We start from the raw sequence: 18,677 nt of genomic DNA, 5'->3' as shown, positions 1-18,677 counted from the left end.
CAACTAACATGGCAGTTTTATGATGCTTGCAGCTCATATTTGGTGTAAACCTTATCGAAACAAAAATCAGCAAATATGAGCCGGAGTGGGAAAGGTTTTGTGGTGCATGATTGTGACTCTGGCATGAAGCGTTCTGCATGTGAAGAAGGTTTTTCCTGCCTTTTGTTGATTGCTGCTCTGTAGAAATGTCAGCTGTTGTTGCACGAGACAATGTAGAAGATAGCAGTCGATGTTTAATCTGCATGAGCTGAAACATGTCCAAATGTGTTTTTATTTTTATAGATATGTAACTTTGAAACCAGACTGGGAAAAAACATGATACATCGTATTTTTAGTTTGTTAAAACTGGTTTATGTTTAAGTGGTTGAACATACAGCTGCTAAAAATTCCTTTATTAATCATATTTTAAGGTAGAATATCCTATAGTTTACTATTAAATAATTGGTCTCTTCAACAAGTGAGCCAGCCTTCAGGTTTAAGTTAAAACATTGTGACTGAATTTTATTTTACTGACAAAAATAAAATTATTATTACTAACTATGGAGAAAAGTTTAAAATAATTTCTTCATTTTCTGCAGCTGCATATTTTCACATAAAAAAAATAGAAAATGAAAAGAAAAAATAGAAATGTAGTGCATTTATTCATTGAGGGCTTGAACTAATAACAAGTCTTATGTAAAATCTTATGATATTTCGCAAAATTCATGTTTTGATCTTAAGTTTTGTAGGAAGAGAAACGGGAACGTCTTTCTCAAAACCCAACTTTTTAATTAAAGCTTTAGATATGAAAAAATATTGGAGATCATTGTGAAGATAAGCCTTACTTAGATGGCATACATCATATTTATACCAAATGGAAGAAATGTCCTTTAATCCGACGTTTCAACTTTTTTATGACACTTCAGTGAAATCTAATTTATTTAAAGGCTTTTAAGAAATAATTACATGTGACTCCAGTGTAGACAGTGAATTATTGTTTCATTCTGATGTTTGAAACAATAAATAAATGTTTATTTCCTCCCCTGTCGCTCCACCAAAACCGACCCGGTTGACACTAAACGGGTCTGCTCTGCTCTGCAGTTTCTTTACCAGGCCTGGATCACGGACCCCAAAGCTGCTCTGAAGGCGCGAGCCAAAGACAAACGCAAGTTTTGGAAGAAATACACAAAAAGAGTGAGAGGCAGGAAAAGCAAGAAAGATGGTAAAGCTGTAATTCTTTGCTTTTGATTCATTAATATTTTAATGAAACCTTGCAAACTGGAAAACTCAAAAATGTACATTCTGTGAGAGAAACTCCTTATGGGTTGTAAGTTTAAGAGATAAAATAGTTGTGTTATGATAAAAAAATGGTGCAAGTTTGGTTTTGACTGCTTCAAAGAAGAGCAGCAAAAGCAAAAGAGGTGGATTAGCAGTGCTTGTAAACAACTGATGATGTCATCCAGGTCATGTTTTGTAGAATATCTATAATATTGAGCAGTTAGCATGTCAGAAAACCAACATACAGCGACAGTCCTCAGTCAGAGGCTTCTTGAGATTCGTTGTGAGACTGACTGCTACTGCCCACTCGTGACAATCCACAACTGTTTAAATCACGTGTCAAACTCGAGGCCCGGGGGCCAAATTCGTCCCACCACAGCTTTAAATCTGCCCCTCTATATTCTAGACTAAACACCAAGTCTGCTAAAATATTATATCAATCAAATCAATGCAGTTTTTATCCGTTTACTGCCAAATTATATCAATCATTCCCTCCAGTAATTCACACAAAATCAACAAATCCCCACTTTTTTTTTTTTTTACTAATTGGGAGTTTATTTCAGATTTTTCTCAAAAACTGTCAAAAACTTTATACTTGTACTGAACAGCTGTCTCAGCCTTAGTGCATGATCTGTACAGCAAGTTATAAAAAGTCACATTTACCATCATAAATAAGTGCAGATATTTCCAAATTATTGCCACAAATACAAAATCTGGAGGAACTGAAAAGATGTTCAAAAATATTATTTAATTTCAAGAATTCATTGATTCATTGATCACCTGATGGTGATCAGGTTTTATCAATACATTCTGGCACAACCGGCCCTTTAAGAGCATTGATGATCTGGATTTAGTTTAAAACATGTTGAACATAAAAACTTTAAATGTGTTTATTTTTTACTGAGCCGTTGTGAGGTATTGTTGGTTTTATTTTTTTTAGCAGGTCATGTTGCGATCGAGGTGGGGGAGCTTTCTGATGGGCAAGAAACAGGAGAAGAAAACAAAAAGTCTGCTGGTCCAGGTTCGTTTTTCCTCATTTAACCAAATAACTCAACCCATGCTTCCTCCCTTTCTTTTTATCTCTCCGTGTTTTGCTGCAACATTTCCCCTTTAACTGGTAACATGCAGCTTGTGTTGCTTCGTCTCACTCAGACAACATCATCAAGCGGGTGTTCAACATCATAAAGTTCACCTGGGTGCTCTTCCAGACGACGGTGGAGAGCTTCACCAACTGGATGAACGACATGTGCAGGGAGTACATGGACATCTCCACCGTGCTTCGCATCGAGCGCTGCATGCTGACGCGGGAAGTCAAAAAGGTAAAACCTGGCTGCACTCTAAAAACTGGTAAAAACAACCCAGTTTGGAACCCAGCGCTGCTCAAATTTGGGTTGTTTTAACTCAACTGGGTTGGGTTGATGGTTTGACCCAACATATTTTGATATGGCAACTAAAGTGACCATTTTTGTAAGTAGAAATGACCAAAAACTTGGTTGAAACATAAACATTTATATTGGGGTTAAAGAAAAAAGAAGAAAATTTAAATCCACCATATAAAAACTGGATTAAAACCAATCTGAATATCATAAAACTATGTTTATTTAGATGTGATGCCTATATACAGCCAGCAGAATCCATTTACAGAAGTTACAGAATATCCAAGTAACAAATAGTTATTTAAAAAGTATATAATTAAATTGCTTCATTATTACACGGCTCCAAATTATGTTACTACACAGTAAGATAACATTTCATGTAAAAAGTCGATTTTAAACCAAACTACAAGTAAAATGGTCAACCATTAAACAAGTAGACCTGCATGTGGTTATTAAAATTAAACAGAAATATTTGATTAATCACAGCAGATTTTTGATTTAAAAAGGGGGAAATTATGTTTCAGATTACTTTTTGTATTTGCTCACAGTTTATTTGCCTGATATTAAAATTTTATTGGCAATCTAAAGTGTGAGAGAAATGCAAAAATAAAGATGAAAGAAGTAAATCTTGGTTATTATTTCTACTTTAAACCCATTTTGTGACTCCAGGGCAACGTGCCGTCCAGAGAGAGCATCCATGTTTACTACCAGAAGGCCATGAGGCTGAACATCTCCAGGCAGGCCAGCCTGGACCAGCTGAGCGAGGACGGGTCCATGTCCGGCTCCACCAGGGGCCCAAAGAGAAGGAGAGGCTACCCGATGGAGAGCCAGGACTCCACGGCCTCCAGAGACAGCATGTCCAGGTACGCAGCGCCACACGCTGGACGGACCATAAACATCGATCATCACATCCTCTAAAAACCACAGGAAATAAATTAATTCCTCATGTTTAATTTCCACTGCTTTTATTTACCATGACAACAAAAAATAGCTGAGAAGTTTTTTAATATTTAGAAAATAAACGTTAGCTTTGTTGATGCAAATGCACAGTATTACAAACTACTTAGTTGAATAATAAATGTCTTTGTTTCCCCAGATTACTGAAAATTATGTTTGTTACAGAGCGACACATTCTGTTTTAGACATGTTTTGTGTCATATTAAACATTTCATAGCATGCAGCTTGAATTCTGCATTTATGCTTCATGTTATGCTTTCAGTTTTTGTTCAGAATTTATTTTAGGGGCGATTGATTTATTGTAACTTCTCTGAATTTTAAAGCTTTATAACTTTTTTAAGAGAACTAACTTTTCAAAATTCACTTTTTGCACATTTTTGTATTTCCATTTGGTTCTCTACTGCTTCTAGAAACAGACCAAGTGTTTTAAAAAAAAAACATCCAGCGATTTTCTGACAATAGTTTCATGTTTTCTGGTCTCTGGAAACAAACCATTGCAAATACCTCCATAGTACTAAGTCACTTTCAGCCAGCACTGCCCTGTTACCTAGCAACCCTATCAGAGTTCCATTTCTGTTACCTAGCAACCCCAGCCAAGTTCCAGCACGGTTGGTTAGAATACAACAGGTTAGAGGTTAGAATACAACCTATTATAACCTGTTTGAGGAAGCAAAGTAGGTCCTCTTTAAACTAAATTCATTTTAAACTAGATTATAATATACATTGTAATAAAAAAAGTGTGTTTTTTCCTCTCTTACTGTCTAACCTAAATAATTTATATGTGACGAATTCCATAATATTGAGTATTTTTGATTGTTTACTGTTGTATGTTTGCAATCATTTATTGAGAATTAGCTGTAGCAGGAGTGCCTCTAACTGTATTTTGCTACCTAATAAAATTAGGTTCGGATTAATTAGCTATTTCTGAAAAACTTAAATGTGAATTATGATCATAAAATGTCAATATTGACATATTTTATTCACTTTTGGAGCAAAAGGTGTTAAAATAGCGAAGCGCCATGACGGATGTTGGAATTGAAGTACAGGAATGTTTTCCCAAGTTGTTTTTGCCAACATAGCTACTTGTTTAAGTCGAGCTAATTTGTCTGTGTTCATTTTTTTTGGTCTCTGGAAAACTTCCATATTATTAGGTCACTATCAGCAGAAAACTGCCCCGTTATGTAGCAACCCCAGCCGAATTCCAGCCTCGTTACCTAGCAACCCCTGCCCCGTTACCTAGCAACTCCAGCCAAGTTCCAGTGATCCTGGAAATAGCTAACCAAGAAACCAATCCATACCAATTCCCTCCTCACATGTTTGTTGATTTGATCAAATTGCAGATTTTGACTGAATTCACGCCACATGATTTATATCACTTTGTCGTAAATAGGGTTTCTTTTTACATTGGAGCAGACTTAAAAGCATGCGAAAGTCTAGTTTGTTTTGTACATGGTAGGCTACATAATTGTGAGGCATTTTCTCCAAGGGTAGTAAAAGTTAGACACATAGCTTCTCTGTCGTATAATATGACTGCATCTTACTAATCTTACTTATAAAATATATGAACGCTACTCTTGTGAAAAAGTGTTTCCTGCAAACCCATGAATTTACTCTATGATCATTTCTATAATGAAATAAACTGATATCAGGCTACCAGCGATCTGTGTTTTGACAATCTTTACTGGAGCTTGTAGGTTAATTTGTTGGGACATTTTTTGAAGAGAGTGATGTCATGTGCAAAGGGTCAATATCATTCAGCATCATTAAATGGAGACTTTTTGTTTTTATCATCGTGCATCGTTCCTGAACATTGTCTGTCCCTCTCACTGCTGCTCGTCATGCCATCCCATCACTGCCTGCCAGTGCCTTCACGGAGGCCACCACCCTGTTTTCCCGCCAGTCCACTCTGGAAGACATGGACCCAATGCCAGAGAACATTCCCAAAACCAGTCAGCGCCCCAGGCCCAGCCTGCGGAAGATGTACAGCATGGACATTGCTAATTCGTCCATAGACAGCGGCAGCAGCATCGTATCCAGGTTCGCCATTTCACTCACATGAACACCATCGCTGCATCTCATGACTGTTTTTATCAAGTTCTTTGCTTTTAAAAGTTGTTTTTTTCCTGTAAAATAAGTAGTTTTTGTTTGTTTCCCCCTGTTTAGTGAAACAACTCAAAGCGTCATGATCTACTCCAGACAAGGAACCACAGACACCATCGAGGAAGTGGAGGACGAACAAGATCAAGGAGAAGACGCTCAGCGTCCTGTGGACAATCAGGAAGCAGAGGAGACGCAGCGCGATGAGGAGAACGTTGAAGATGGTGATAAAGAGCTGCGGGAACCTGATGAAAAAGTTGGAGGAGAGGAGCAAGAAGTAGAGGCTGCTCCCTGCGACTCCTTTAGCCCAGATGAGAGGCCGTCCGCCAGGCAGGACGACGCAGAATCGGCTGCCTCATCACGGGAGAACAACTCAATCAGCGAGAGCGAAAATGTAGTCGGACAGCAGGACTTCTCGCAGATGGAGGACCAGGCCGTCATGCTCTACACCCCCGACACGGACGCTTCCAAAACGTCTGATGCCGACGTGCCACCCAGCTACAGCAAGGCGGTGAGCTTTGACCGCCTGGAGGTCAGCGACGACGAGAGTGACTCCTACCGGAGGCGGCGGTTGGTCATGACGTCCGACAGCCGCTCGGACAGCAGGTCGGACATCATGCTGCCGTCGATGACCACCGAGCTGACGGCCAGCGAGCTGCTGCTCAACAAGTAGGTCCATTTGATCAAAAATGCATATAAACAGTCCACTGCAAAAATATTCATCCCTTTGAACAGCTAGCACTGCAAAAAAACTAAATCTTACCAAGTATTTTTGGCCTAGATTAGTGGAAATATCTTAGAAGACTTGAAATAAGACAAAACTAACAAACAAGTAACTTTTAGGCAAGACATAAGACCTGCTTGTGAATCAAAAATTACTTAATATTGATGGAAAATATTAAGTAAGTTAAATAATCTGCCAGTAGAACAAGACATTTTTCCCATATTCTAAGTTAAAGTGACTCTGGTTCGTTTGAGTAGAAAGTCCGGTTCTTTTGGAAGGCATGAACCAAAACATCAAACTCTGGTCCACCTAAAAACATATGCCTTGGTTTGGTTAAAGAGAACTCTGGTGCAATTTGAATGCAAATGTGAACGCCAAGCGAACTGAAGACCGCATCAAAATCAGGAAGTGAACTATAGAGCAAAGCAATCTGGGTAAAAACAATCTAAACACAAATGTCATGGGTCTTTTACTAAAGACGATAGAGAAATCCTGTAACTGCTAAAATCTGACGCTACTCCATTTTTGTTTACATTTTGTGAAGAAGGAAGTTGCACTCGTGTCTTCTTCAGAGGTTTTTGTGTCGTTTCCTTCAGTGGTTATTGGTGCAGCGTCACCCCAGGCGAGAAGGGGAACAGGATTTTCAGAGCGTTTAATTCATTTTACAGTGCAGTGTGAGACTGAAACACACCAGCTGAAAATAGAACAAATTTTACAATTTTGGTCCCCAATCGAACAAAGTCTCCAGGGCTATTTGGTCTATAAACACCCTTACTGTCTCCAAGCTGGGTTGGCCTGGTTTTTGGGATGTTTTTGTCAGTTTTCAGTGTGAGGTCTGGTTTACCTCCTTCTCTTCTCCTATTCCTAATTGTGTAGATTTTGGCCTGTATGCTTTGAGTATCTAAGCCCAATTTCCCAGGTTTTTCATGGGTGCCTCTCTGCGTTCAGGATGTTCTACGACGAGGAGCTGGAACAGTCGGACCATTTCTACCAAACCCAGCCACTGATCCTGCAGTTCTGCTACGCCCTCTACAACATGCTGGTGGCCCATTCCGAGTTTGTTTGCTACCTGGTCATCATTATCAACCACATGGTGTCGGCCTCTTTCGTCACCCTGGTTCTCCCCATCACCATCTTCCTCTGGGCCATGCTGTCGGTGCCGCGGCCCAGTAAACGCTACTGGATGACGGCCATCATCTACACCGAGGTAAAAACACGGAAACGGTGATGGATGCGTTTTCATGATGCTTCATTTTCTAGATCATCTCAAGGAGGTGAGAGGATTCCTTTAGTATTTATTTCCTGAAGCTTAAATAAACTCTTCTGTTTCCCCTCCAGGTCACCATTGTCGTCAAGTACTTCTTCCAGTTTGGCTTCTTCCCCTTCAACCAGAACAAGATAGACAGGAATAAACCATATCATCCTCCCAACATCATCGGTGTAGAGAAGAAAGACGGATACGTCCACTATGACCTGGTCCAGTTGCTGGCTCTGTTCTTCCACAGGTCCATCCTGAAGGTACCAGCAAATGGAGACATAGGAAGCGTCTTAACTGATGAAACTGAATTAGACAGAAATGTTTGACTAATACTAAGATATTTATACTAGAAACTACAAAACAAAAATACTTGTAAAATTTTGTGTTTTTGCAACGTAAGTGGTGCTTTTTCAGCAACTGGCCTCTTTCTGAGTCTGTATACTCCAGTTACTGAATAATCCAGTACTAAGTTAGTTGACAATTACATGAGTGATTAGTTCAATAATTAATTAATCACAATTAATTTGATTAATTGATCATTTCAATGCTTCATTGCTGCTCTGCACTGCAAAAATACAATATCTTACCAAGTATTTTTTGTCTAGTTTCATGTGCAAATGTCTTGGAACACTTAAAATGAAATAAAACTAACAAATAACTTGTATATATACAATATAGGAGCTTGTTTAAGTAAATAATTGCTTAATTTTGATGAAAAATACTAGTTCCATTGACAGATAAATTCACTTATGACATGGGAACAATGTCTTGTTGTAAGTGAAATAATCTGCCAGTAGAACTAGAACTTTTTCATCAGTATTAAGGAATTATTGACTTAAAACAAGCTCGTATATCTTGCTGAAAAGTTAATTGTTTGTTAGTTTTGACTTATTTCAAGCATACTAAGATATTTGCACTATAAACTGGGCAGAAAATACTTGGTAAGATTTTGTGTTTTTGCAGTGTTTAGTATTCTTTCAGTTACTGGCCTCTTTTTGAGTCTTTGTACTCCAATTAATAAATAATCAATTACAATTATTTCATTAATCAGTGCTAATTTGAAGTGTCTTCATCTGGTTGCTCTCTTCCTCCTCTTCTTCCTCCTCCTCCTCCTCCTCAGTGTCACGGTTTGTGGGACGAAGACGACCCCAAGGAGAAAAAAGAGGCGGCTCGTCAGAGTCAGAGCGAATCTGAGGACGAGGGAAGAGAGAAAGAGGAGAGCGAGAAGGAGTCGGAGCCGGCCTCATCGCTGATCAACGAGAGGAGAGGTTCCAATCACACCTTGAGGTCCATGACCTTTGGCACTTCCGTTGATTCAGAACAGGTCCAGGTTCATTACCCGCAGCCGCAGACGTACCAGAGGCGGAAAAGCTCCAGCGGAGGCTCGCATGTTTCCTACCGATCTCGAGGTTCTTCTGCAAGATCCAAGAGAGGTGAATCACGTCTTATTTCTGCCAGCTTGTTTCCTCACTTATTGACATCTGAGACGAACATAATCAATTAATCAAACAAGTTTATGTGTATAGCACATTTCAACTCCAAGGCAGTTCAAAGTGTCTAAATCATAAAAACAAAAAATACATCGACTGAGACAATTGAGAAAATCAGTAAATATTATATTTTGCAAAGTTCCATCATTATGCATCAAAATGTTGGTTAATCTTTCATTTATTATGGTTAAAAGCAGCTCTGAACAGCTGGGTTTTAGACTTGATTTAAAGAAACTGTGTTTTGGCTGTTCAGCAGTTTTCTGGAAGTTTGTTCCAGGTTTGTGGAAGCTGGATGCTGCTTCTCTATGTTTGGTTCTGGTTCTGGGGATGCAGAACCAGAACCCTAAACAGAACCAGAAGACCTGAGAGGTCTGGAAGGTCGACACAACATAAATAGATTATTCTTTATATATCTGAAGTTTTTGGAGTGAACGTTCACATTTTCAAACGCATGCGACCTGTATGTGTTCGTCAGTGTGACCTGTAAACGACCTGAAAGTGTCCCGCATGCGCAGTAGAGGGCGCAATAACGTCTGCGTTCTCAGATTTTTCCCAGCTGCCATAAAGAAGAAGAAGTGCTCAGTGTTTGCGGAAGTAAACATGGATTCTAACGGTGGAGCGTAGCTTACGATTTTGAATTTGTCCGATCGGAGCAGCATATTAACAACTTTAATCCTCATTACAATCCGCCATGATTGTTGTTTTTCTTCCCGCTCGCGCGTCCCAGGACGCAGAATAGAGACGTTTATCGAGTATCGATGACGTTCAGGTCGGATGAATTTGACCTGGACGTATCGGATATCCAAGTGGCCTGAGTCGCATTCGAAAAAAATCCGACTTGTGTTGTTCAGACTGTCGTGAAAATACCAGATACAGATCGCATTAAAGCAAAAAAAAAAAAAAAAAAATAATAATAATAAAATAAAATAATAATAATAAATAAATTAATTAATTAATTAGTTAATTAATAAACAAATATCGGATTTGGGTAACTTCAGGCTGGAGTGTGAATGCAGCCATATTACCAGTGATACTGTAATCTGTCCAAGTTATGTGAAATGTCAGGATTAATAAAGCCAAATTATTGACACTCTCTAGCGTTAGCGCAAGCTTTAACCTGCGTGTTTTCCTGTCTCCAGACATGATTTTGAAGATGAAGTCTGCGTCTCATCGTCACGGATCATTAACGGCTCAAAATGTAAATTGCTCCCACAGGAAGTACGGCTTCCCGCCACAGCAGCCACAAAGACGGCAGCCAGGCCAGCGTCCAGCAGAAAACCCGCAAGCAGATGATCATCGAAAAGCTGAGGGAGCAGCTGCTCAAAGCAAAAGCTTTCGCCATCAAGCGGTATGACGCCACGCCGTTTCACAGAAACTGACTCAGCGCCTGTTGGTTTCCCGTGGCTCTGTCACATTAGCAGAGCTTCGGTCAGAATATTCCTGTTGAGTGATGTCAGAGATGCATCCCATCCTGCTAAAACTTTTACGGCTTTAATTACAGCTTTACTGTCAGGCCACAGCGGCCGGTCAAAGCTTGTTATTCTGCTAAATGTAATCATGACGGAGTGAGTGGTTTCCATAGCAACAACAGTTAGCTAGCCCCAATTTCTCCGGTTCTCTCGCTAATCATCAGGGTTCCTACAGGTGTTTGAATGTCATGTTCTCAAGCTTTGGAAAGTTCCTGATTTCTGTATAAAGATACTGATTTTAAAACTGCACAACTCTAACATTTGATTAAAAGCTTAAAGTTGGAAAACATAATTTAAAGTTAACAGTAGGTTTATTATCGGTCAATACCGATCCAGTACAGAAAAACAGCGCTGAAGTGATTTAAAACGTTTCTTTAAAAAAAAAACTTTAAAAAAAACCCAGACACATATGTACGATACTGAATAGCACATTTATTTTATAACTCTTCGTACACTTAAACACATCAATAAAAACAAAACAACTTTAATTTGTTCAGTCAAATTAGGAGTACAACAAATAATGTAAAATAAACAAAAACAACAATGTAAAGAATAAACCACAACAAAACTTCTTTCAAATGGTTCAGAAAATGCAATTAGAAATTTTAAATATGATGTGAAATAAATAATTAAGCATAGAATTAGACTGAATAGATCTGCTGTTATTGATGTGGCTTATTGTCATTATACCCGATTTATATTGGGTATAGATTGGTGCTGATATCAAATCAAATAATTTTCATAACTTGATGAAAAGACAAGAGGTTATTTTCTGTCTGAAGTTAAATCAGACTTTTTCTTTCTTGTTTTAGGTCAAATTATTTCTATTTGCTAAATGCCAGAAAACTTAGCTAGAATATTTTCTAGAGATTTATTTTGTAACTTTCTTTATTGTGTTCAAGCATTAATTTAAGCAGAAAGGTGATTTACCTTAACTACATTTGTTTTGATTGTTTCAATCTAGTGAATATTTATCATTCCTAATGGCTCAATGAATTATATTTTATATTTACATCAAACATTGTTGTTAAAATTAGGGAATATTTTGTTTTGTTCTCAAAGTTTGCTATATTTTAGTTTATCTACAATACTACAACAAAACTAATATTAATGAGTTAATTTATGTTGTTTTTTTAATCTCCAAAGTTTAAAAACTTACCTTGAAAATGCTTGAATGTGGGGAAAAAGTACAAACCCTGGATCTTTTTCCTAACTTTTTTTGGAAAGCAGAGCTCAGTTCTCAACTCAGTCATTGATTTTAAATCTGATCGATAACATCTGTTCTGGTCCTGCAGGTTTTTGGAGCTCTACCTTCCCATGAAGCAGTTCTTCTACAACCTGATCCACCCGGAGTACAGCGCCGTCACTGACGTCTACGTCCTGATGTTCCTCGCCGACACAGTTGACTTCATCATCATCGTCTTCGGTTTCTGGGCCTTTGGGGTGAGTTTTAGATTTCTGATTCTCATTAAATTATAAACAAAAACCTGCTTTTATGTTTGCATTTTTTTTAGAATATCCTCAACATACATAATCACAATTTTACAACGAGTTCTAGAAATTAAACTGCCTTTTATTTTCTTTAGAAATATATTTTTTAAATTCCTTAATAAATAAATTCCTTGAAGAAGAAACATTTTCTTAAAAATTTTATTTTATAATTAACATCAGTCCTAACAATAAATATCAAATACTGTGTAGCTCTACAAGCTCTTTACTGTCTTTTTAAACTATTTTATGTTATCATAGAAAAAATAAAGATTTTTTGGTCGTTTTTTTTTTTGTTTTTGTTTTTTTTAAGAATTGGCTGCAAGTACGAATGAATAGATGTTTTTTTTTATTTAAATCTTGTGGGGGAATTGATTTTTTGTTTTCTTGAAAAAAAAAAAATTTGTTTTATTTCATTTGCAAAATATGGATATTTTGAGTGATCATAAACAAAGTTTAGTTTAAAAAAAATTCAGCTATGAATCGATTAGTTTTTCCACAATATTGATAAAAGTTATTCATTTATTTGTTTATTTATTTTTTCAACATTTATCAAAACTTAAGAATAAAAAAAATCTCAATTAAAAATACATTTCTTAAAGGATTTAATCACAATGTAAATAAAATTGCAATGATAAGGTTAAAAATGTGATTTAAATGAGCACAAAACAAGCAATAGTATGAAAAGATTGCTAAGTTTAGTTTAAAAAGGTGTATGAAGGATTAATAAAAATGCAAAACTTGGAAAAAAATTTTTTTCCTTCAATACAGTGAATTTCAAAGTGTCAGATTTATGGAGACACATTAAATTAACCTTCAGCATCCTCTTCCTCGTCTTTAGAAACATTCGACGGCAGACATTACGTCGTCTCTGTCGGAGGACCAGGTCCCAGGTCCCTTCCTGGTCATGGTTCTGATCCAGTTCGGCACCATGGTGGTGGACCGGGCCCTCTACCTCAGAAAGACCGTCATGGGGAAGGTCATCTTCCAGGTCATCCTCGTCTTCGGGATCCACTTCTGGATGTTCTTCATCCTGCCGGGCATCACAGAAAAGTGAGAGCGTGAACTTACTTCTGAAGAAATTCAGCAAAAGTATTTAAATTTTTTCCAGTTTGGATGTAAACTTTCCTCAAAGTTTCTCTATTTAAAGGTGACCTATTGTGCTTCCTTAACCAGGTTAGGATATGTTAGGAATGTACATACAAAACATGTACGTTACATTGTAGCACAAAATTGTTCTTACATAATGGGATTTTTAGTTTTGTCTGTTAACTGTTTTAGGGCATCTTGTCTCTTCAAATCCAAATAATCTGCTGCTGGCCACACCCCCCAGCTCAATGGCTGCAAGCAAATTATACAACCTTACATCTTTGAAAAGCAGAAGTGGAGCCTCCTGTACATCTAACAAGAATGCAGCTAGTTTCTAGATGTTAAATCAACAACAAAACTCTTGTCTTTTCCAGCAGCCATTGTGCATATAACATAGAGTTCTGCCTGGGTTGCTAGGTAACGGGCTGGGCTGTACTGGGGTTGGTAGGTAACGCTCAGTTCCTGCTGAATGTGACTTAATAAACGGGAGGTTTTTGAAATGGCTAATTTTCCAGACACCAAAAAACATTAAGTCATTTCCAAAAACCGGCTGAGTGTTTTTAGAAGCAGCTGAGACTGAAATGGAAGCAAATAAAACCATGTAAAATGTAAATTTAGCAAAATAGGTCCCCTTTAAAGATCCTGAATATGTGTTAGAATTAAACCTACTGTTGTTATTTACCTGATGATGGGTTACATCAACCTTCATACCTCTGTGTTCCTCCTCCTCTCTCAGGCGTTTCAGTGAGAACACGGTCGCCCAGATGTGGTATTTTGTCAAGTGCATCTACTTTGGCCTGTCAGCCTATCAGATCCGCTGTGGCTATCCAACCCGGGTCCTGGGAAACTTCCTCACCAAGAGCTACAATTACGTCAACCTCTTCCTGTTCCAGGGGTGAGTTCATCTGTTTACCGTATAAATCTGGAGAAACTGTCTTTGGACCTGGAGATCCAGAGCAGGGGCTTCAGACTCATTTTCATTTTGGGCCGTGTCAAAAATCTGAATGTATGGATAAAACCCATTAAACTGTTAAAATACCAGTTTGTGTCAGCATTCAGTAAGTGTTTCTTAACATAACGTAATGTTGAACATCTTTTCACTCTGGTCACTTCATCTAGAATTTTCTGATTGTTTTTGTGGTTTATTTGCAATTAAAACCACAGATTTCATGGTGCAAATTTAGAAATATTTGTATGGAATAATGTGTGGTTTTAAACGTGACTTTTTACTAATCGCCGTATCAATCACAGACTAAAACTTAACATAAGTAGGGCTGAGGCATTAGTCACTTGAACTCAATGCTTTTGGCCAATTTTGGGAAAAATTTCTAGTCAAAATCAGAAAAAAATGTGGGGATTTGTTGGGTTTGTTTGATTTTTGTATGAATTTTGCGGATTTGTGAAAACTGTGGGGACTTATTGATGTGATTTGGAATCTAGAGGGCCACATAAAAAGCTACAGAGGGCCAGATTTGGCCCCTGGGCCTTGAGTTTGACACGTGACCTAGAGTCAGTACAGCTCATGTCTAATAGTGTAGTGAGGAACTCTGATCTTAAATTTCAGAGCCACATAAAGACAGTTACAAAGTCAGTCTTCTGTCACCTGAAGAACATTTCCAGGATTGAAGGATGAATATCCCAGCAGGGTCTAGAGAAACTCATCCAGGCGTTTATCTTTAGTCACACGAAACAATTTCAAAGCACTTTGAACTTCCTTGTTGCTGAAATGTACAAATTAACTTGACTTGATCTTGAACTAAACCGCCACACAAATAGCTCAGACTGCAGTTTTCCTTCGTTGGTTTGCAGTTTTAGGTCACAGTTTTTATTTTTTCTTAATTGAACAAGATTGAACCTCGTAACTGAAAGAAATGTTTTGTGGACAGAAAAGTTGAAGTCATGTGTGATTAATGTCTGGTTTGCTTGTTCAGTTTCCGCCTGGTGCCTTTCCTGACGGAGCTGCGAGCGGTGATGGACTGGGTTTGGACCGACACTTCCTTGTCCCTGTCCAGCTGGATCTGCGTGGAGGACATATATGCTCACATTTTCATCCTCAAATGTTGGAGAGAATCTGAGAAGGTGTGTTTTTCTCTATTGCTTGTGCACCATTCCAACAAAGTTTTTCCTTCCACTTAATTTTCCACCAGTTTTTTTGTCATGCAGGAATTTGAGCTGAAATATTTACTTCTTTTTTTATTATTTTGAGAAAATTATTTTGTACTTGTCCCTCCAAAAGATTAATTTGTCCTTAAATACATTTCCTGCAGTAGTTTTACCAACGTGAACACAAAGCAGATTCAGAAAAACTATTTTCTTCATGCCGTCCCCACGCAGAGTTTGGGCAGAGTTCCCAAAAACTGTACTCAAGTAAGAGTAGCACTTCTTCAACATATTTTTACTGAAGTAAAAGTAAAAAGAAGTCATCCAAGAAATTACTCAATTAGAGTAAAAAACTATTTGGTAAAACGTTTACTCAAGTACTGAGTAACTATTAAATTATTATTATTAATTACTATTAAATCATTTAATATTTAAAAATTACATAATCAGACAAACCAAAATATAAAGTTAAGTGGAAATTTTTGTAAAAATTGCTATATTAATTTTTATGACAATAATTCATATAGCAAAATAACACAGTTGGGCAACAGAAAACATTTTCAAATCAGTTTCTTTCAATAAAAAAGTTGCAAAACTTTGGGGCGTGCTCCTGTGGCGTAGAGGTTAGCGCACCCCACGTTTGGAGGCCTTCAGTCCTCGACGCGGCCGTTGCGGGTTCGATTCCCGGACCCGACGACATTTGCCGCATGTCTTCCCCCCTTTCCTGTCAGCCTATTGTGGTATAAGGGACACTAGAGCCCACAAAAAGACCCCCTGGTGGGGAAAAAAAAAAGTTACAAAAAAGCAGGTTTGTATCCGAGTCTGGTGAGTTTTTGATTATAACATGTTGGTTTTTTATTCAGTGGGTAGAAAATCCAGAAATTTTACCCAAGTAAGAGCAGATATACTTCATAATAAGTACTCTTAAAAGTACGTTTTCAAAAGAGTTACTTCAGTAAATGTAATTGAGTAAATGTAACTAGTAACAGCTCTGTCCCTCTGCAGAGATACCCTCAGCCGCGAGGCCAGAAGAAGAAGAAGGTGGTGAAGTACGGGATGGGAGGAATGATCGTGGTGCTGCTCATCTGCATCGTCTGGTTCCCGCTGCTCTTCATGTCGCTGGTGAAGTCTGTGGCCGGCGTCGTCAACGCGCCGCTGGACGTCTCCGTCACAATCACCCTGGCTGGATTCCAGGTGCTTTGATTTTTATCAAATCCTGGGATAAAAATACCCACAATACAGAGCATAAAGGCATGTTTTTAATTAAAAGATTTGTATAAAGCCTTAAAATAAATTGTTGGTGGGGGAGCAGGTAAAGCCTGGAGGCCCGCCAGGCTTATAAACCACTGGGAGAATCCCTGCTTTGTGCAATCATGCTGACTTCAGCAAATTAAAACCAGATTTTTCCCAAACTTGCATTTATATTTAAAATCCTGTCTCCGCAGCCCATCTTCACCATGAGTGCTCAACAAAAGCAACTTCATTCTGTGAAAGAGGACGACTTTGTCAAATTTAAGAAAGGATTTGTAACAAACGACGAAGCCAAAACAAATGTAAGACTATAAACCTACAATATGTTGCATTATATGTTAAGTGTTCCAGTCATTCATCTGTTTAAAGTGAAGTTTGACTCAAACTTTCTCCATGAGTTTTAACGGTTTTGACGTTGTTCTGCGGTCAGATGGCCATGCAGTGGCTGGAGACATACTTTGCAGAGGATCTGATCATCGCGGAGCTGAAAGGCAGCTCCAACTCGCTGTGGACCATCAGCCCACCCAGCAGACTCAACCTGATAGAAATGTTGGGATCGAAGGAGAAAGGGGAGAAGGGGGACGATCAGGAGTTCCTGATCACCGTCTCCTGGACTGTGCAGAGGTACAATCTGTTACCAAACACAAACAGACGTGTGTTTGACAGAAACGAGGGGAAAATAATCAAAAATCCCCCCAAAATACTGACGTTTTAAATAATTAGGCCTGTCGCTTTAACAAATTTTACTGGACGATAAACTGTCCTGGACGTTTGGATAAACAATATTATTGTTATTTTGAGACCATTTTCAAGCGATTGAATGAAAGTGTCACATTCTCAAATGTCAAACTTCAAATTCTAATGAACATTTAACACTGAAAGTGGAAGACATTTTAAATATCCAAAATAAACAAAACATTAAATAAAATGAGTTATGACGTCTTGGAAAACAAAGCTGTTCGCCACAAAAAACAAAAACGCCAGACTGAAGGCCAGCAAAAAGAAAAGAGAAAAACTACAAGTAAATCAAATTGATTATTGAGTTATTTAAATTCAGGGGTGTCCAATGTGTGGCTCGGGGGCCATTTATGACCCTTTGGACTGTTTTTGAATTGCAATTCAAAAAATGATACAAAATTGGCCGATTGATGCAAATGGAGGCGTTTAATTTGTAATCAGCGTAAAAATTGTTACCAATATTATTTTTTTACAGAGGAAAATGCATTAAACTTTTATTAACCAAGTTTAAATAACAGTTTGTCCAAAAACTACTACTGGAAAGCCAGATTTGTTTAACCAAAATCAGCTTTTATTCTCTCTTAAACTTGGCTAAATGTAGCAAACATTTTGATAGAAAGTGACCCAAATCCTGTTATTACTGAAAATAAATTTATTCAAACTGAAAACTGGACGTCTTCCTTTTAGTACAACAAACACGCTAAATCAAAGTGGAGGTAAATGGCACATTTCTGACAAAATACTCTGAGAGAAATATTAATCTTTAAATTAAAATCTGAAAATTTCTACAAAAAAACGTGGAAATTTCTAAATTTCAAATGTCGATTGAAAAGTTTTCTGAAAAATATGAAAGTTTTCTAGGAAATTTCTGAGATCAATCACAAAATTTACTTTTTTATATATCTACAACAGCCCTAATAAAACATTGTAAAAATTGTTTTCAAATTATGGATCTATAATAAATATCTGGGTTCTTCATTTGGTAGATTTTAAGTTGTTTGGACACACCTGTTTTAATTTATGATGCGATTAATTGATTTAATTTTTATTGTGACAGACCTAACAAACAGGCAACAAGGTTCCAATTTTGCATTTCTGTGAGCCTTGACTTAATGCTGTCTTTCTTCCTTTCTTCCTTTTTTCTGCTTTTGATTCTTTTTTCTTTTTCTTTTTTTTTTTACGTTCAGAAAGACGAGGCTTGAAGAAAAGTTCCTCACACTTTTTACTTTCCTCCTCTGTTGTTAGAAACCTCAGTCTTGGTGCCAAATCTGAGATGGCATCTGGGAAAAACGTGATACCTCTAGAAGAAAACACGAAGCGGGATCTCGTTATGCTTCTGAATGGGACAGCCAGCCAGTTAGAAGTGTAAGTTAGCTTCCTTCC

At 37.7% G+C, this 18,677-nt stretch overlaps 1 protein-coding gene and 1 long non-coding RNA gene across 8 annotated transcripts in view; one reads left to right on the top strand and one right to left on the bottom strand.

Annotated features, from left to right (window-relative positions):
- Window positions 1-18,677, top strand: part of LOC122840878 (piezo-type mechanosensitive ion channel component 2) — a 131,796-nt gene that overhangs the window by 109,217 nt on the left and 3,902 nt on the right. For 6 of the 7 annotated variants that reach the window (XM_044133657.1, XM_044133654.1, XM_044133656.1 and 3 more), the window contains 18 exons: window positions 1,081-1,201; window positions 2,198-2,278; window positions 2,410-2,576; window positions 3,303-3,496; window positions 5,454-5,627; window positions 5,754-6,356; window positions 7,360-7,618; window positions 7,750-7,929; window positions 8,790-9,102; window positions 10,375-10,507; window positions 11,924-12,071; window positions 12,958-13,169; window positions 13,942-14,100; window positions 15,137-15,284; window positions 16,311-16,499; window positions 16,751-16,858; window positions 16,987-17,180; window positions 18,540-18,659. In XM_044133657.1, coding sequence (XP_043989592.1) covers window positions 1,081-1,201; window positions 2,198-2,278; window positions 2,410-2,576; window positions 3,303-3,496; window positions 5,454-5,627; window positions 5,754-6,356; window positions 7,360-7,618; window positions 7,750-7,929; window positions 8,790-9,102; window positions 10,375-10,507; window positions 11,924-12,071; window positions 12,958-13,169; window positions 13,942-14,100; window positions 15,137-15,284; window positions 16,311-16,499; window positions 16,751-16,858; window positions 16,987-17,180; window positions 18,540-18,659 — 3,503 coding nt within the window. The remainder of the gene's footprint in view (window positions 1-1,080; window positions 1,202-2,197; window positions 2,279-2,409; window positions 2,577-3,302; window positions 3,497-5,453; window positions 5,628-5,753; window positions 6,357-7,359; window positions 7,619-7,749; window positions 7,930-8,789; window positions 9,103-10,374; window positions 10,508-11,923; window positions 12,072-12,957; window positions 13,170-13,941; window positions 14,101-15,136; window positions 15,285-16,310; window positions 16,500-16,750; window positions 16,859-16,986; window positions 17,181-18,539; window positions 18,660-18,677) is intronic. The other variant, XM_044133655.1, reaches the window with a different exon arrangement.
- Window positions 8,770-10,367, bottom strand: LOC122840883. The gene is made up of 3 exons (XR_006372304.1): window positions 10,277-10,367; window positions 8,951-9,084; window positions 8,770-8,859 (listed from the first exon to the last, which is right to left on the bottom strand). It is a non-coding gene; the product is annotated as an uncharacterized LOC122840883 (long non-coding RNA).

The sequence above is a fragment of the Gambusia affinis genome, linkage group LG12, assembly GCF_019740435.1.
Source record: "Gambusia affinis linkage group LG12, SWU_Gaff_1.0, whole genome shotgun sequence".
Taxonomy (NCBI): domain Eukaryota; kingdom Metazoa; phylum Chordata; class Actinopteri; order Cyprinodontiformes; family Poeciliidae; genus Gambusia; species Gambusia affinis.
Note: the sequence above shows the minus strand (reverse complement) of the source record. Positions and strands in the feature narration are given on the sequence as shown.